Raw genomic sequence first — 16,377 nt, forward strand, 5'->3', positions numbered from 1 at the left:
GGACCTAATATTATTCAAACTTATATTTATAATGACAGCACCATTTTTGGCTGGTTATTTAGAAAAAATCTACCTTAAACTTGTAAACAAAAATAGTTTCTGTAAAACAAAAAAAAATACATGGAAGAAAACCTTAATATCTTAAATTATTGCGCCGCCACGCAATACAACAAACGGCAATTTAATTTCTATATAGGTACTTGATTTCTCGAGTTCTCGACTTTTCTCGAGCTTGATTTCCCGGGAACAAAACCCAACGATTTCCCGGGAATTCTCGACTAGAATTCCCGGGAATGAACCCTAGTCCTTACAGTTGCCTGAACTACAGATTAATATTATATTTTTTTTTATATTTACCCCTGGGAGTAACATCCATGTTAAACTCACTGCTGACAGTATTATTGTCAGATTAAGGTACTTTAGACTACATTTAGGTAAAAACAGTTTTATTTTACGGAGGTTACTGCTTTCTATATTTTTTTATGTTAGTTATATACCGGTTATTCAGAGCTGGCCACCGCCAGGTATCTCCAAGAGTACGGCGTCAACTATACGGTCTTTGAAGCGTGTGTGGCACATGGAGGTTCGATCCTAATGTCGGTACCGTTGTAGACGGTTTTCCGCTCTTCCCAGCATGTATAAGTATTTAAGGTATGCATATATAAGTCACCTATGATTAAACGGAGAATCATATAAAATATTTACCGACTTTAAAGCTACAGCATACATATGTATGTACATTGTCACGCATTGTAATACAGATGAATCACATATTTGGACGTAAGTGAAATGATATATTGTTAGATTAGATCTGTTTTCAAATAGTTCACACCGATCGGTTATCCATATTAGAAAAGTAAAAAAATACATTTCTGAATAAATCGATCTCTTGATGAACTTTGAATATATTCAGTTTTATTAACCATTTCGCTGGGTTTCTGATTGTATACTTTTGTATAATATGTAGCGATAATAGAAACAAAAGGGTAAAGTAGGAAAGGGAATATTACATCCCTTTGGTCATTTGGAAATAATTGATGGAAAAAGAACTACGAGAATAAGATCGGTAATGAGCGAAAGTTAATGGAGTTGTAGGCAGAGGCCGCCCTAGACAATCGTATGTCGAGGGATGCCACATAAGAGAATTTTTGTACAAAAACCAGATCTTTGGCTTTAAGAGTACCTTTTCTTTTGAGTACGAGTTTGTACGAGATTTTGACCTACGAAAATCGGTCAAAATAGTGAGAGTTTTGAGAGTGAAATTGAGTTAATGTACAAGATATTATATTTTTTTATTCTTCGTACAAAGACTAAATATTTTAATGTGAGCAACCCTGCGTAAGCCAAACAATTAGGTGACGGGTTGAAAAAGGGCCAAGTTAAAAATACTCATAACCGGCGAGTTTGTATGAATACACAGATTTATGATGAATGTGGATGCGATCAAGCGACAGTGGTCTATTTAAATGAAGGTTGGCGTATTCTTTTGTTTCAGAATATTACGAAGAGAAGCGTGACGTAAATGTTTTATCTATATAAAAAAAATGGTCACCTAAAGGTAACTGGGTCTTCGCTAGACCAACTAATAATTGAGCTACTACTACTGAGTTTAATACAATGTGACAACATATAAACATTATTGTTTTTTATGTTATGTCATGTTATAATCATTATACCATAAAAATCTAATATACAAAAATCAATATTTGTTTGTCTGTGCTGTCGCACCGTTCACCTAAACTATAAAACTGTCAACTTATTTCTCACACTTGCGCGTGATATACATCAGTATATTACTAAAACAATTTATTTACAGCAGGTATCGCATATCAATTCGGGATGTAGTTTAAAAAGTCAATTCAGTGTTTCGAAATACTTTTGGGTTCAAAATAATTATATAAAATCAAAATTTACTATCAGTAAAATAGACAAAAAGCAAACGACCAATAGCGTACATATCAGCAGTGATACAAGCATTTCTTGTCCTTTGGTAGTGATAACGATATAGATCCCCAGACTTCTAACTAAATATACAAAATAAATGTACTTAATCTACTTGATCTCTGTCTATACATGGACTACATATGAGAATAACTGTTATTGGGGTAGTTATTAACCAAATAGATCCAATAATAATTATTGTCTTACTGTTTGGGCACGGTAAACAGAAACGGTTTAACCGATTTGATGCGATTTTGTCTGATGTAATGTAGTACGTTCACTTAAATATAGTGTATTTTGTTCCAATCGGTTTATAAACAATAAAGTCATGAACTATTACAATACCGGGCACAAAGTCGCGAGCTCAGTAAGTATGAAATATATAATAATAAAACTGACAAATGTTCTGTTAGATAAATACACCTGATCCTTTAATATTTTTATACAAAATTAAAATCACATTTAAAGGCGTGGGTGGTAGGTACGATATATACCGAGTAAATGTTATGTCACATGTAGTCACAATAAAATGAAAGCTAAATATATATCCCTCTTTTTGCGTGGGCTTTTAAAAATTATGCAATATTTTATGATAACAAATTCGTGTTCAATCGAGCACCAAGCATATCTTATATAAATAATTCATTAGATAGAAGTGTATATCACACTAGTTTACAACATAAAAATACATATAGACCCAATATATAATATTTTTAAGTTTGTTTGTAATGTTCCAATTACAAAAACAAACCGGTCTTTTATGTGTCCCATTTTTACTATGAACATTCCATGCCATTAGTTTTATTTATAATCACGTTAGGTATTAATTAATTATAATATTTATTAATATATTTTACACAATTAAGTATTCATTATATCTAATAAATATTTTGCAACATTTTTGTTTCTTCATCGATTAGCGGGCTATCTGACAATAAAAAAATCCGCGTGGTACTTGCTACCCGACTTTGCCCTGATCTTCCAAGCTGCAGCACAAACTGAACCTCTTTATAGTATTAGTATCTATATAAAAAGCATGTAGTAAAATTATGATGAGTCTTTTTATACATTGAACGATTCTGTATAGCTAGTCCTACACTGGGATATCATGTGATTGCATTAATAACGTAACTCACGTAACGTCTATAGTTATAATCTGTCACGTTTGTGTACAGATTAGTTATATTTAACTCAAAATGAAGTCATACGTAGGTACACGTATAAACCTACAATCTCGGTAGTATTTCATAATCATCTTTTCCAAGAAATGTCAAAGTACTAAATTATTTTAATAATAAATTGAAACACTTATTATAAATATACATACCTGAATACACCATAATGTTTTCCTGATGCCCTATCTCCGCATATTGAGCATAGGTGCTTTGAGCCACTCAGAGGATGGTTAGGCGGATAATTCTTATAGGAATTAGGCGGAGAAGTTGCATCTTCCCGTAACCCGTCCAGCATCGCTGTGTCTGGCTTCATCTCTGGCGGGGAGACGGGGCTGCTCATGAAGCTATTCTCAAGGTTCAGCCCTGCCAACAAAAAAATGAATTCAACAATAGAATAGAGAACAAAAATACTTAATAAACGAGCCAAAATAAAAACAATTCAGAGCAATGCGGCAGATGCGGATTTTCATTTTGGCAGACAACACCTGTCTTTCAAAATAATGATCAAATCCAAGAGGTTCACTATAATAATCGAATTTAGATGGCTTTAGTAATAAGTAAAAAATATAAAACAGTGGTAGGTCACTGAGTCAGTCAGGAGTAAATTTCAAAGAATAGACTAAAATTTTATGAACGTCACATTCTGAATACATATCCCTTTTATGGCGTGAGGTTTTACTAAATATTTCGCAGAAGTTCCAAGATAAAGGGTTCGCATTAGTGAAGCCGCTAGACAGAGAGAGTCACAAAAAAGCTGAGCCGAGCAATATATAAATATCAGCAACAACAATTCATCCAACTGTCATCTTTGTATCAGAAATTGCTATAAAAGTTTCATTATTGTAAATTGCTGATTATAAAATTGTTATATTAGTAGAAACTCATTTTACGCTTTACATTTTCAACAGACTAACAATATAACTTTCTTATTTGTGCCTAATGTCTTCATTCGAAAATTTGGGTACAGATTTGATTCCTTTTAGAATCTGTTTCGATTCTAAAAGGAATTAAATTCGCTTACTCTCCTGTTCATCTTATACACATTTTATACCAATTATATACGTGTACTTAATCTTCGTATGAAACTAAAACCTCCAAAAAAAAAGAATATTAAACCCTCGCTTCCGAACCAAATGAATAGTATGGCGACCAGATGAATTTATTCTTCCATTCAGCTAAGTCGTGAAAAAATATGCATAGAATGTATGCACGTCTAATACGCCGGAAAATAAAAAGTTCTTGTATTGAACCGACAAAACCGGTCCATTAGTTGGAGCCAGTCGGAGAGCTACAGTCAATAGCGGACAAAAAACCAAATAAACATAGCAGCCACCCTCTGTGTGTATTAGAATACTATAGAGTTTAAAGATATTATTGCACACGAGCTTTTTTTCCTGCATAACCATTGAGCGTGTTCCCATGGGATCTTTGGGAAATCTTTCAGTGTCTACTCAAGTCATATAGTCAATCGCTGTGCAAAATTTTATATGTATCTATAATTTAGAGACGTTCGTTTCTTTAAGAGTCGGTCATAATGAAGACAATAGCTTAATTTCTTTTGTGTCGCCTTTCTCTTCATTTATTTGTATTTCGTAGATATGCTCACATGAACTGATTTTTAAATTACTACTTTTATATCAGTATATGTTACTAGAATTTTAATACAGTAGATTAATCGTTGAAAGTTCGTAGATATGTTAAAGATGGTTTGTAGAAGGCAATTATAAATTTTCGTATTAATATAACACTGATTTATTAGTCCGCAGAATTTGCTAAAATGACTAAATAATTATATGGATACCATTTGACAGATATATTATTAATGGACCTGACACCTCTACTTCGTCTGATTTTTCCGAGTTGAAAAATATTAATTAATTACTTAATCATTCTTCACATTTTATTAAGATAGTTTGAGACGTTTAGTAATGAAATTGTAACAAACAAATAGACAGACAGATAGACAGATTTTTAGCATACATAATATGATTATATACATATATAAATATCATCACGATACCATTGCTATAATGCCAATTACATGCATTTAATACTTTCCACTTAAATGGTTAGAGTTCTCATTATTATTGTGACTGCATAAATTATGTGACTTGAGATCGTAAAATCAAATTATTCAATTAACTATAATGTGTCTATGGCCATAAAAACCTAATTCTTATATGAATCTATTATATAATACAAATGGAATGATTTAAAAAAGGAATAAGAATAAGACATACTGACTTATTTTTTTATCTTCCCATTCAAGATTGGTTGAACAAAAAAAGATGCTGCAATGACTATAAGGATAGCATGAAATTATTTTATTAAACTAACAACTGTAATTAACCGTTTGTTCAAAATAATTCACAACTATTAAAGTATTAAGATCGACAAATACGGAAATAGAGAAACTGAATTCAACACACTACTATAGTATAAGTGTGTATTTGTATAAGTGTATGTAGAAGGCAATCCCCTATTCACGAATGGTATATATTCCAGGTGAACAAAGGCTACATAATATTGTTCAACCCGTGAGAAATCGTCATTTCAAGTTAATAATCAGAAATATATGCTTAGAAGGCACTATGTTACCTAACAAAAACGGCAAATCTAAAAACGCTGCTTTACACGAATCATAATAAGATTTTGTTTATAAAATCCACCTATGTATGATAATGTACTCAATTACTCATACTATATTATGTTAATTTTACGCTCTAGGAAAAAAGGACCATTAAATACAGTGTTATACAAAACTATACCCTCATAATCTGTATAAAGCGGTGTTTTAAGGACTCCAGGTATAGCAATAAATTTTGAAAACTAAACAACTTGAAATTGTAATATATTTTAACTAAATCAGGAGCTAAACAATTTATGATAATACTAGAGTGACATTACGGATTACAATTTTGTAACAACAAATGGTATCTGAAACTTATAAACACGAACATGAGTTTGTTGATTTGTTTACAAAGAGATTAATTCAATCAATCATCTCATAGGGATTTTAGTGCATTTATAAAATTTAGGAGAAAGCACGATATGACAAAGTAATAATTTCGGCTCTACCTACGACTGTTCCAGGTTTGGAATAGTATTTTATTTTTAACTTATTTCCTGAGAAATATTGACATACTTTTTACTTTTATTCGTAAAGAGTAAATATTTTTTGTACGTTTGCTACTTTCGTAATAGGGCGAGATGTATAATATTTTTTCCATTCTAAAAAACTTAAAAATAATTATACATATTAATAAAGATTATTTTAAAAAATCAGATTAGTAATGCACCTGTATCTATATAGTTACTAGAAATCTATATAGAATTAAGTGCAAGTTTCTATATAGAAGCTAGCTATAGCGAATTTTCTATTTTGTATAGATTGATTCACACCTGACTGATAGAATCGGCGCAAAAATTTCATAAATCCAAATAAATTACAATGTCAATTCAACGGTGTATTTACTAACCTTAATGAGGGTCCATTAGGGTTGGCAATCTACATTTTCATATAATAATATTCCTCAAATGTAGGGCTTTCCTAATTGACAGATTCAGTTGCAAACCTTAGAATAAGTTTTTCAAGTAGAAGGTCGAAAGTTATCAATAATAGCAGATTGCCATTTCAAGATGTTGTAAATGAGATTTGTTGGCAATAGAATTACACAATTCAGCCCCTGATGTTAGTGACGTATATACGCTGCGGTATAACCTTTTACCACCCACGTGTGATAAAGTTTAGCATGTACAAATATGAAAAGAATAAGAATGAAAGAGAATTCACTTAGAAATACAAATTAAATTTATTATACAGTGTTTCATCACAGCTAAACAGAAGTAACAATAATATTTGACATTAGTATTGCTTTGATAATAGGTTTTTCATTAAATAAATTTTCAGTAATTTGTTAATAAAAATTATATAAAGAAACTTTTACCATCAGTCTGATCAAAAGTTTTAGACAATTCTGGCATACCAAACTGTTTTTATACATTCCGATTTCGACCTAGAACGGACCAAAAGCGCCAAATGGAAATTCCTCAAGGTAATGTATTCATTGATTCAATCTGTATCTTTTCTGCCTTATAACCTAATCAGTGGGGGGACATCAGGAGCACGGGTAAATTTAAATTATAAAGTTAAGTGGATAAGGTTCAAGGTAGGACTAAATACAGAACATCAAATGATCTCATTTCCGAGAGTAAAATACATTTGCACTGAATATTTGATATCCAAAAATAAATTCAACGTAAAGTAAATAATATGAATAAATATGTAAGCACGTTTACGTATATATTATGTTTGGGAATTTTATGGTAAAAGATTTAGATGTGAGCTTTAATAAATATATGTACAGAAGGAATTTTGCCAGTTTTTGTTTAAGCTATAGTATTGGTGATAACTTATATCATGCTTCATATAAAGAGTAGGATTACTGTAGAATTATTAGTGTAGTTATTTTAAAGGCTTAATATCCGTTGAAATCAAAATAAGGATTAAGGGAAAGTGACGGCCATTAAGATAAATATATATATACAAATAGACATAGACGATGCAAACATCTTAATTTACATTTGAAATATTATTATTTATTACATATTATTGAATTATGTATTACCGTACCAAAAAAGGTAAAAATTAATAATGTACTTAGAATTGAGAAATCATATATGCCTACTCGATGAAATCAAAATATGTTAACATATTAATGTTTGATTTAAAAAGAGATACCGTTGACCTTCTTTCCAGCTCTTCTCGTCTCTACATTACAAACTGAACGGCAGAAAAAATACAGTATATTTCTTTTAAAAATTATCTGAAGCTAAAAACCTTATGTAACGGAGGAAATATAGAAACAATTCCAATATACACCCATCAATTTCTCATTTTTATCATACCTACTTGGTAAACCAAGTCAGCAAGATAAAGTAAAATGATAAGCTAATCTAAGTTATTAGCCAATTATATACTACGAACTAAAAATATTCTATGACTATCTAGTGATAAGTTTCTTTTTCATGCTAAAGTCCAGCCTAGTCTCCTATGAAATGAACTAAGTACTTCTCAAGAAATATACAAGTTTTTCAAAGAGTTTCAAAAAGAAGGTATATTGTTTTAACATATCTTCAAGTTGAGCCAATTTTCCATTTCATATATTTTTGCACTAAGAATAGAATAAAATAGAAAATCATTTATTCAAATAAACTTACATTGAAGCACTTTTGAATAGTCATTACATTTTTTTAATCTACCGCTCGTTCGGAAAGCTGCCTCATCACAAGAAGAACGAGCCAGAAACTTGCGTGTTGCTCTTTTAAATAATTTTATTATTACTTTACATTTTTAAGTTTAAGTGTGTGAATACAAACCACCGATTAGCACTAATACAATTAAATACTCAAATAGAAAAAATATTGAATATATAACCAACTGGTTAAACAATTAATAAGAAGAAATCAGTCATACTGATTAGAGCAGACCAGTCCCTACAAGCAGCACCCGTTCACGAGTATGACGTATGAGCCAGCCATCACTGCGCTCGACCATATTTTAGGGAGCCCAATGACCCGGCCCACCACGCCGCCACAAGTCTGGACATTTTAGTGAGCATGACTACTCAAAACACTAGACCACGTCAAAGCTACTTACAATTGCCATCTGATAGTTATAGTATTCACATTTTACATAAGAATGCATGCGGCAGTCAATACTAAAACCGCTACGTTTTCATATTTCTAAAATAATTAAATCAAGAAAGCAATGAGAAAATTAAATTATAACGTTGTATGCTAATAAACTAATTATTTACTTGATATGTTATCATCTATGAATTCGTCTATCCTGTAATAGGCTTTCTTACATAAAAATTGTTTAATATAAGAACAAATTAAAGCACCCGAATAAATTAACCTACATGACGATAAACATCAAACACCCAAATTAAGACATCTAACTGAAAATGTCTCTCATTTGCTATGCATTTAAAAACTACGATAAAAATTATGAGTACAATTATAATATATAAAATATCGTTAAATATTAAATTTAAAAGAGCAACACGCAAGTTTCTTGCTCGTTCTTCTTATGATGAGACAGTTTTCTGAATGAGCGGTAGAATAAAGATAACTGTGTCTATTCAAAAGTGCTTCAATTAAGTTTATTTGAATAAAGGATTTTCTATTCTAAATAGTATCTACAATTTTATAGTGTATTGTATCATCATCATTACATAGAATAGAATAATGTCGCTGTTGCTGTCTGTCCCTATGTATGCTTAATTCTTTAAAACCACGCAACGGATTTTGAAGTGTTTTTTTTTAATAGATAGAGTGATTCTAGATGAACATGTTTATATATATAATACATGTAAACCGTAGTGTAAGGTTTATGTATATAATACATGCGGAGCCAGGGCGAATAGCTAGTATAGTATGCTGGATTTTAACCGCACGTCAATTACAGTGAGATTAATTACATAAAGTTATTAACATGTCGAAGCCTGCATTGAAAAATCTATTTCTCACATATGGACCGGGGGATAGGATAGGGATTTTTTTTTATTGTTAATTACGTATATTATTTTTTAAATATGTTTTTAGTGTACAATAATTTGAGGTAGACATTATTTAGTCATCCGGTCCCAAGGTATAAATGTACTTTCGTTGTGAAGTGACCACCAGTGGGCATGCGGTCTTTAACGTGTTAAATTATAAATTTTATGCGACTACAAACTTTAGTAGGGGACTGCTTGACATTTTCAGCTTAATGGCATTTAGCCGAAAAAAGGACCTTTGGCGGACAGACAATAAGGTAATCCATCTTGCAAAGGATCTGCGATTACATATTCAGGAACCGAACTCTAAAATGTCACGATCGATTTCACAATATTTAAAACGACAATTTGCAAGTCATCATTGTCTTCTGGAATGGAATTGATAAATAACTGAATTAGTGTATTATAAACTAAGTTCCACGTGAATCTGAGAAAAAGTTAAGTAACCAATGAAATGTCACTAAACTAAATAGGAAAAAAGATGAAATATCACAGACCTAGAATTTAGAAATAACGTCTTTTACTCCTATAGCCATCTTCTACCGGCAAGAAAACGAAGATTTCACACATTAATGTCATTAAAAAATATTATTAATATTAATTTAGAACTAAAATTAAATTATGATAGCAGTCGTACTTATAACGAATGCAGAGTACAAAAATTACAGTTGTTTTCAAATATCGCTAAAGAATTCAATTTCACATTTCAGTTAACATATACATACCTACGCTGTACTTAAAATGTTTAATCTATCTAGTACACGTTAAGATGGAAAAGGTGTAGGATGAAACGGGGTACTCGGAATAAATTACAATATTGTGTTAATAAACAGAATATTATGCAAATATGAAAGATGTTATATAACGACTCAAAGTGATCGTTTCATCTAGTATACAGTGTGTTATTATCAAACTCATTAGAAAATAACGATTACTTTTTGTACTGTGCGTAAAAAGTACATAAAGTACCCCTACATTATTCAATTAATATAGTGATAATTACTCGTAGTAACAGCACATAGAAATGGCTACATAAAATTTATTGGTTGGAAAAAGGACAAAACACAAAACAATGACAAGACTTGTTTACAAATCTTAATGATATTTTAAATACAATCCAAAAAGACAAAACGGAACTTCAGGAAACCTAAGCTTATTTAAAATAATATCGAATATTAAAGTTTATTTTGTATTTACTGCAATAAAAAAATAATTTCAGTTATGAAACGCCTTATTAAAATATTTATTTCTAATGGCACAAAGGCTGAGTAATGATGATTAAAACCATTTCTTCATGGTAGGTACTATTTGCATATAACATATTTGGTTTGATTTTATAACCACATTAAAATCAGGCATTTATTTTTACAAGTGCATTTAAATTATACATTATATAAACAAAAAATATGACCAAATATTTATTTAAAAAAAGGTATTTCATACTATATACTTGAGATTGGTTTAATTTAATAGTAGTTAATAATTATTAGTTAATAATTAGTATACTCTGTGAAACATACATGTATGGACACGTGTGTTTCATAGAGTTAACTTTATACACATACACATAGGTTCACAACCCATTCCATTTTTAAGTGTTCCTTAAACATAATACAAGTTTTTTTTGTTTCGCGATTGATATAACATAAACAAAAAATATATTTTTTGTTTTTTATAATCCTACTACATACGTAGATCCAATTTCTGGAAAAAGTAAACTGATAAAACATGTTTCATTTATATATAAATTAGTGTTACGTATTTATGTAAATATTTTAATACCATAATTAGACAAATACATCGTAGATGCGATTAAAAAAAATGGAATAGGTAGACGAATAAATAATTCAACCTCATACCTATAGCGTTGAATAAAACTTGAAAGTGCCCATTTATTGATTATCCTCAAGGTTCCCCTATTTCTGTAATATGTACTGAGAATTATTTTAGTCGCCTTAGACTGTATAATTATAAAATATAGTTATACTAATATTCCTATAATAATAAGTTAAAAGGTCTCCTGTTAATGACACGTCGGCCTAAATATTAGTAAACCGTCGCATTTACTTCACTATCTACATACATCGGAATCTCTGATAAATAGAAGGCAATAAACTGTCATTAACAAGGTGCCCTTATGAGTGAAATACATATTTACATTGCATGTCTAGTGAACTGTCGCTGGAAATTGTCGAGGGTGTTGGAAGCGGCTGCAAAAAGCCGGTGACGGGCGCCGGTGTTGCGGGCGATGGTTGCTGCGGGCCCGACAGCGGTGGCCGCGCCCAATTCATCAGCGCTGTCACCGACATCGTCGGCTTGTCTTTCTTCGCCACGCTTGACATGACCACGCACTAGCATCCTCACATCACTAAAGACTCAACAGAGCTACTGCACTTCGCCGAGAATCGCGACTACACTGCACAGATTACACGTCAACCGACGGCCCCACGTCACGCTGATGCGACTGTCACGAACAATTTGCGCCCGAATGATCGAATCCGCGAATAATGATGTTAACGATTAAGAATGTAAATATAATGAAGAGTGAAGGCGACCGAGACCGACTAAACGAGTATCGAGATAAGAGCACAACATGGCATTACAATACTGTCCGTGTAGGGGACAATCTAGACATCGTTGTGTTGTGACATTGATGATAACGATAGTGTGCACCCGACGCGACGCGACGCGACGATATCAGTGCAGCTCGTCAACAATGCGCCGCAAGTAATAAAACACACTCACTGGTGCCTAACTAGTGACTAATGCGCAATTCAACAAGCTCAAATTTGACAAAAAACATAGGTACCCGCTAGTACCCGCCGACTTCCGCGCGGTTACCGGCGTGAAGGTCTCACCCGAAGCGCTCAAGGTCCGTATACAATCATACGTGAATAATTCTGATTTTATATTGAGTAAAACGAGTTGCTATAATCACGTTTTTTGCCATTTGCTCGTAAATGATACCGAAATGAACTAGATAATTTTAAGATTTTTATGGTTACGTAGTTATGTATATGTTGGGAGTTGGGATGGAATCATCTAAATAATTGGAGTTGTTAGCAGTTGGCCTTCATGATCGTGGCTGCGGCGCGTTTCTGTAATTATATTTTACGTCACGCGTGGACCGAACTCCCAGCGCTAGCCCCTACCATTTAAAAATTTGCTATCTCACTCAACAAAGCATTAAAGTATATACCTATACCTACATGTACCTAGGTGGAATCAATATCGGTTAACAAACAATATTTATATTTTACTTAACCAGCAATCCCTCCATTGTGTCTATCGAGTACATTTCTGTAATTGCTTTAGGTATATTTAATACTCAATTTGGCAATATCCGAGTTATAAGAATGGGATAACTCTGTTCACATTCTAAACTTCATTAGATTGTAGCATGACATACTAGACAGAGACGTGTAGTCTATGAAATCACAGACAAATATATTCCATCCACGATAGAGTCGATTAGAACAGCAAAAACTGAAGAAAGTAATGTCTTATGGCAATATGGGAGTAACATAATCAATAAGGCATAAGCAATGGCCTAATCAAGCAAAGGTTACATCACGCGACACGTATCATAGTGTCTATACACAATACAGACGGTAAAGTGTGGAATTTGTTACATTAATAAACAATACAAAAACGTTCTCAATGGCAAAATGCTGAAGAGTTAATTTGTCCTGATTACAACAAGGTTTGCTATTATATTCGCCTTGTTACTAACAGAGCGAAATCTCACAATGATCTCTTGCTAATAAAAAGATTTTACGGTGGTATCTACATTTGAAATTAAATACCATTCGAAAACGAGTCATTCATTTCGAGATTAGCTCGATTTCATAACAAACAAAATAATTAGTTGAATTCCTTTTACGCTATCTATAAAAATAGATATATCAATTAAAATACACCTACATATTATTCGATCATAGTGTTGTCAGTATTTTATTTTTAGTAATGTTATTGAATTTACGCATCAGTTGATCATGTCATTATGACTGTCGTGTTTGTAGCAATGTCATAATAATAAGCATATTTTATAAACTTTCTTTTTAAGATTATATTTATATTCCACTTAAGTGTAAGTAACTACTTAAGAATAAGAATTCTATTTTATCTATTTATTTTTTATCATTACAAGAAATAAGTTTAATACAAAAGGCAACCTTTAAATAGATTTTTACAGAATAAATTATTTGAGATTTCATAGAATTACTTATAGGAATCATATTTAGCATCCTTAATAAAGTAACAGCCGTGTTCGTACTTGTAAAATCGTCCAATACTTGTTTGTTTATATCAGTCTGAGGCTCTATGACACATGTGCGGCCTTGCCCATAGACGCACCATAAAAATAATGGTAGATATATCCGGTAATCTAAGTACAATTCATACGTCCGAATGTGGCGATAAAATAAAAAAAGGTCTACTCTATAATTGCTTAAAACTAAGTTTTTGGAAGAAAAAGTATTATTCCTTTCTAATTACTAATTAAGTACTAAGAAAAAATTTAAAAAAAATTATATAATATTAATGAATATGAGTTTGAAGCACTAGCTCACAAATAACTTCCGATGGTCTCAGTAGTGTAATGGTAACACAGCACCTTACTTTCAATGAACGCGAATTCAATTCCTCGCACGATGCAAACATTTTTATTCATAAGTATGATTTTGTGTATTCAGAAAAAAAAACACTAACACGGTATGTGTAATTTATTCTCTTATTACCTAGTAAACTAAGAAATTGGTTAAAAAATAATAATTTTAGGTACTTATAATAAATTATAATATATTAATAACACAACATCGCCTGCAAAAAGATTGTACCAAATAACACTGTCAATTTTTATTACTTTTACATGAGCAACATTTTCTTGGAATTTTTTTCCAAGTGTGTAAACTTGTTGGCAGATAAGATTTGCCTGACATTGAAAGCCACCAAAGTCGAATTAAAAAAGAAAGAAAAAAATTGGCATAACGAAATTCTAAAATACTACCATCGATATAGGCTGATATTCATGTTAATGTTAACTTAATATTTATTTATGATATCAGTTGTACGAAAATGAAGAAAAAACTAACATCGTTTGGGCAAATACTTTGAAATACAAATACACGTTGAAGTAGCAATGCGTAAAGTGATGAATGAAAAGCATTGTATGCCTAATTTTATTAATACCTAGGTGGAAAGTCCCGAAATAAAAAGAGCTAACTTGAAAAAATAAAAAACCTGAGCAACCACTTTGACTGTGCTGGATTACCATCATTGGACGATATTACTATTTAATCTCTGCGTCTAAGTAATAATACATTTTTTAAATGGAAAGTATTCTACATTTATTCCATTTATTTGAAGATCTTTAGTTGTACATTTAAAGAATTTTATTCTATATAATCAGGTATCGCTGAAATTTAAAAACCGATATAGAAACCAATTATAATAAATGATAAAGGAGAGATGCTTGTAGATGTATATTACAGCAGAGCGCAGTGACAAAAGGTGTATAAAACAATAAATATAAAGAACACTTCTATTTTAAACATAGGTGAAGAATATATAAAACTGCCAATGATTCTCATCAAATCATCAATGGCGGTGGTGCAGTAGAGCTTATATGTGATGTAAATTAACCAACCAAAATCTGACAAAAATGGTGAAAAGAGGGCTTGCTTAAAGTTAACCTTTTACCAATTATGCGTGCCTACATTAAATTCTTGAATGATATTTTGATTTACATGTACTTACAGAACAGCTATCACTTACATTTTTATGATATCACGTGTACGTTATAAATAATTGTTTTTTTTTATTATATAACGTGTACATTAAGAAACCTTTCAATCACCGAATCAAGTAGTAAGTATGTTTTGGTGGTATTAGTATATCACTAAAAGACATACGAAATAAGGTAATTAAATAAATAGTAGTAGTCCACAGGTTTAATATGGGTAATTCGGATTAGAATAATGGATACGTATTTAATTAACACTACCTCAGTATTCTCTACGTAAATGTAGTCATTATTAATGAGATTATTGATATTATTAACTGTTAACCTAGAGCCCAGAGAGGCGCAGTACGTGGCTAAAAATAAATAAATTGACTGCTACGTAGATGTTAGAGACAAGTAGTTTATAGTAATTGCATTAAATTGGCGACGCTAGTTTATATTCGTATGAATGGGTGACGTGAATGCCTAATTTGATACATACCATTTCGTGAATACAAAATTGGTGTCTTATGCTTGTTAGGTACTTATGAGCCCAGCATGAGCACAGAATCATACCAACATAATTTGCCAATTCAATAAAAATATACTTAGAAAAAGTAATAAAACAAATTATTATTATTACCTAATCGAAAAAACTATCTTCGCTTATTTAAAATTTACTTGTTATGATATTGATCTATATAAATAAGAAATCGAAGTGTCTATTTGTAGTTTCAAAGTGAGCGCTCAATCATATGAAAGTATAAACGGTACTTACACCAATAAATCAATTTAAAATATTTTTGTCGTCTGTTTGTTTTTGCTAATGTCTGATACGTCTGAGCCGATTTTGGTGGAACTTTCACTCAGATATAGCTAATGTTAACATTAGCTATATCCGAGTGATATGTGAGATAGTATTTTAATAAAAAATAATGAATGCGAACGAAGTCGCGAGTAACAACTAGTATTATAA

General features: G+C 31.4%; 1 protein-coding gene across 3 annotated transcripts in view; it reads right to left on the reverse strand.

The window, feature by feature from the left end:
* The window catches only part of LOC131852705 (protein ultraspiracle homolog), a 51,204-nt gene that overhangs the window by 21,667 nt on the left and 13,160 nt on the right, over positions 1-16,377 (reverse strand). Inside the window, exons 2-3 of one of the 3 annotated variants that reach the window (XM_059203420.1) lie at positions 11,838-12,095; positions 3,269-3,479 (exon numbers count right to left, since the gene is read on the reverse strand). In XM_059203420.1, coding sequence (XP_059059403.1) covers positions 3,269-3,479; positions 11,838-12,021 — 395 coding nt within the window. In that variant the 5' untranslated portion in view covers positions 12,022-12,095. The remainder of the gene's footprint in view (positions 1-3,268; positions 3,480-11,837; positions 12,096-16,377) is intronic. The other 2 variants (XM_059203421.1, XM_059203422.1) reach the window with 2 other exon arrangements.

Source organism: Achroia grisella, unplaced genomic scaffold, assembly GCF_030625045.1.
Source record: "Achroia grisella isolate CSIRO2021 unplaced genomic scaffold, CSIRO_AGI_Agris_v1 utg856, whole genome shotgun sequence".
Taxonomy (NCBI): domain Eukaryota; kingdom Metazoa; phylum Arthropoda; class Insecta; order Lepidoptera; family Pyralidae; genus Achroia; species Achroia grisella.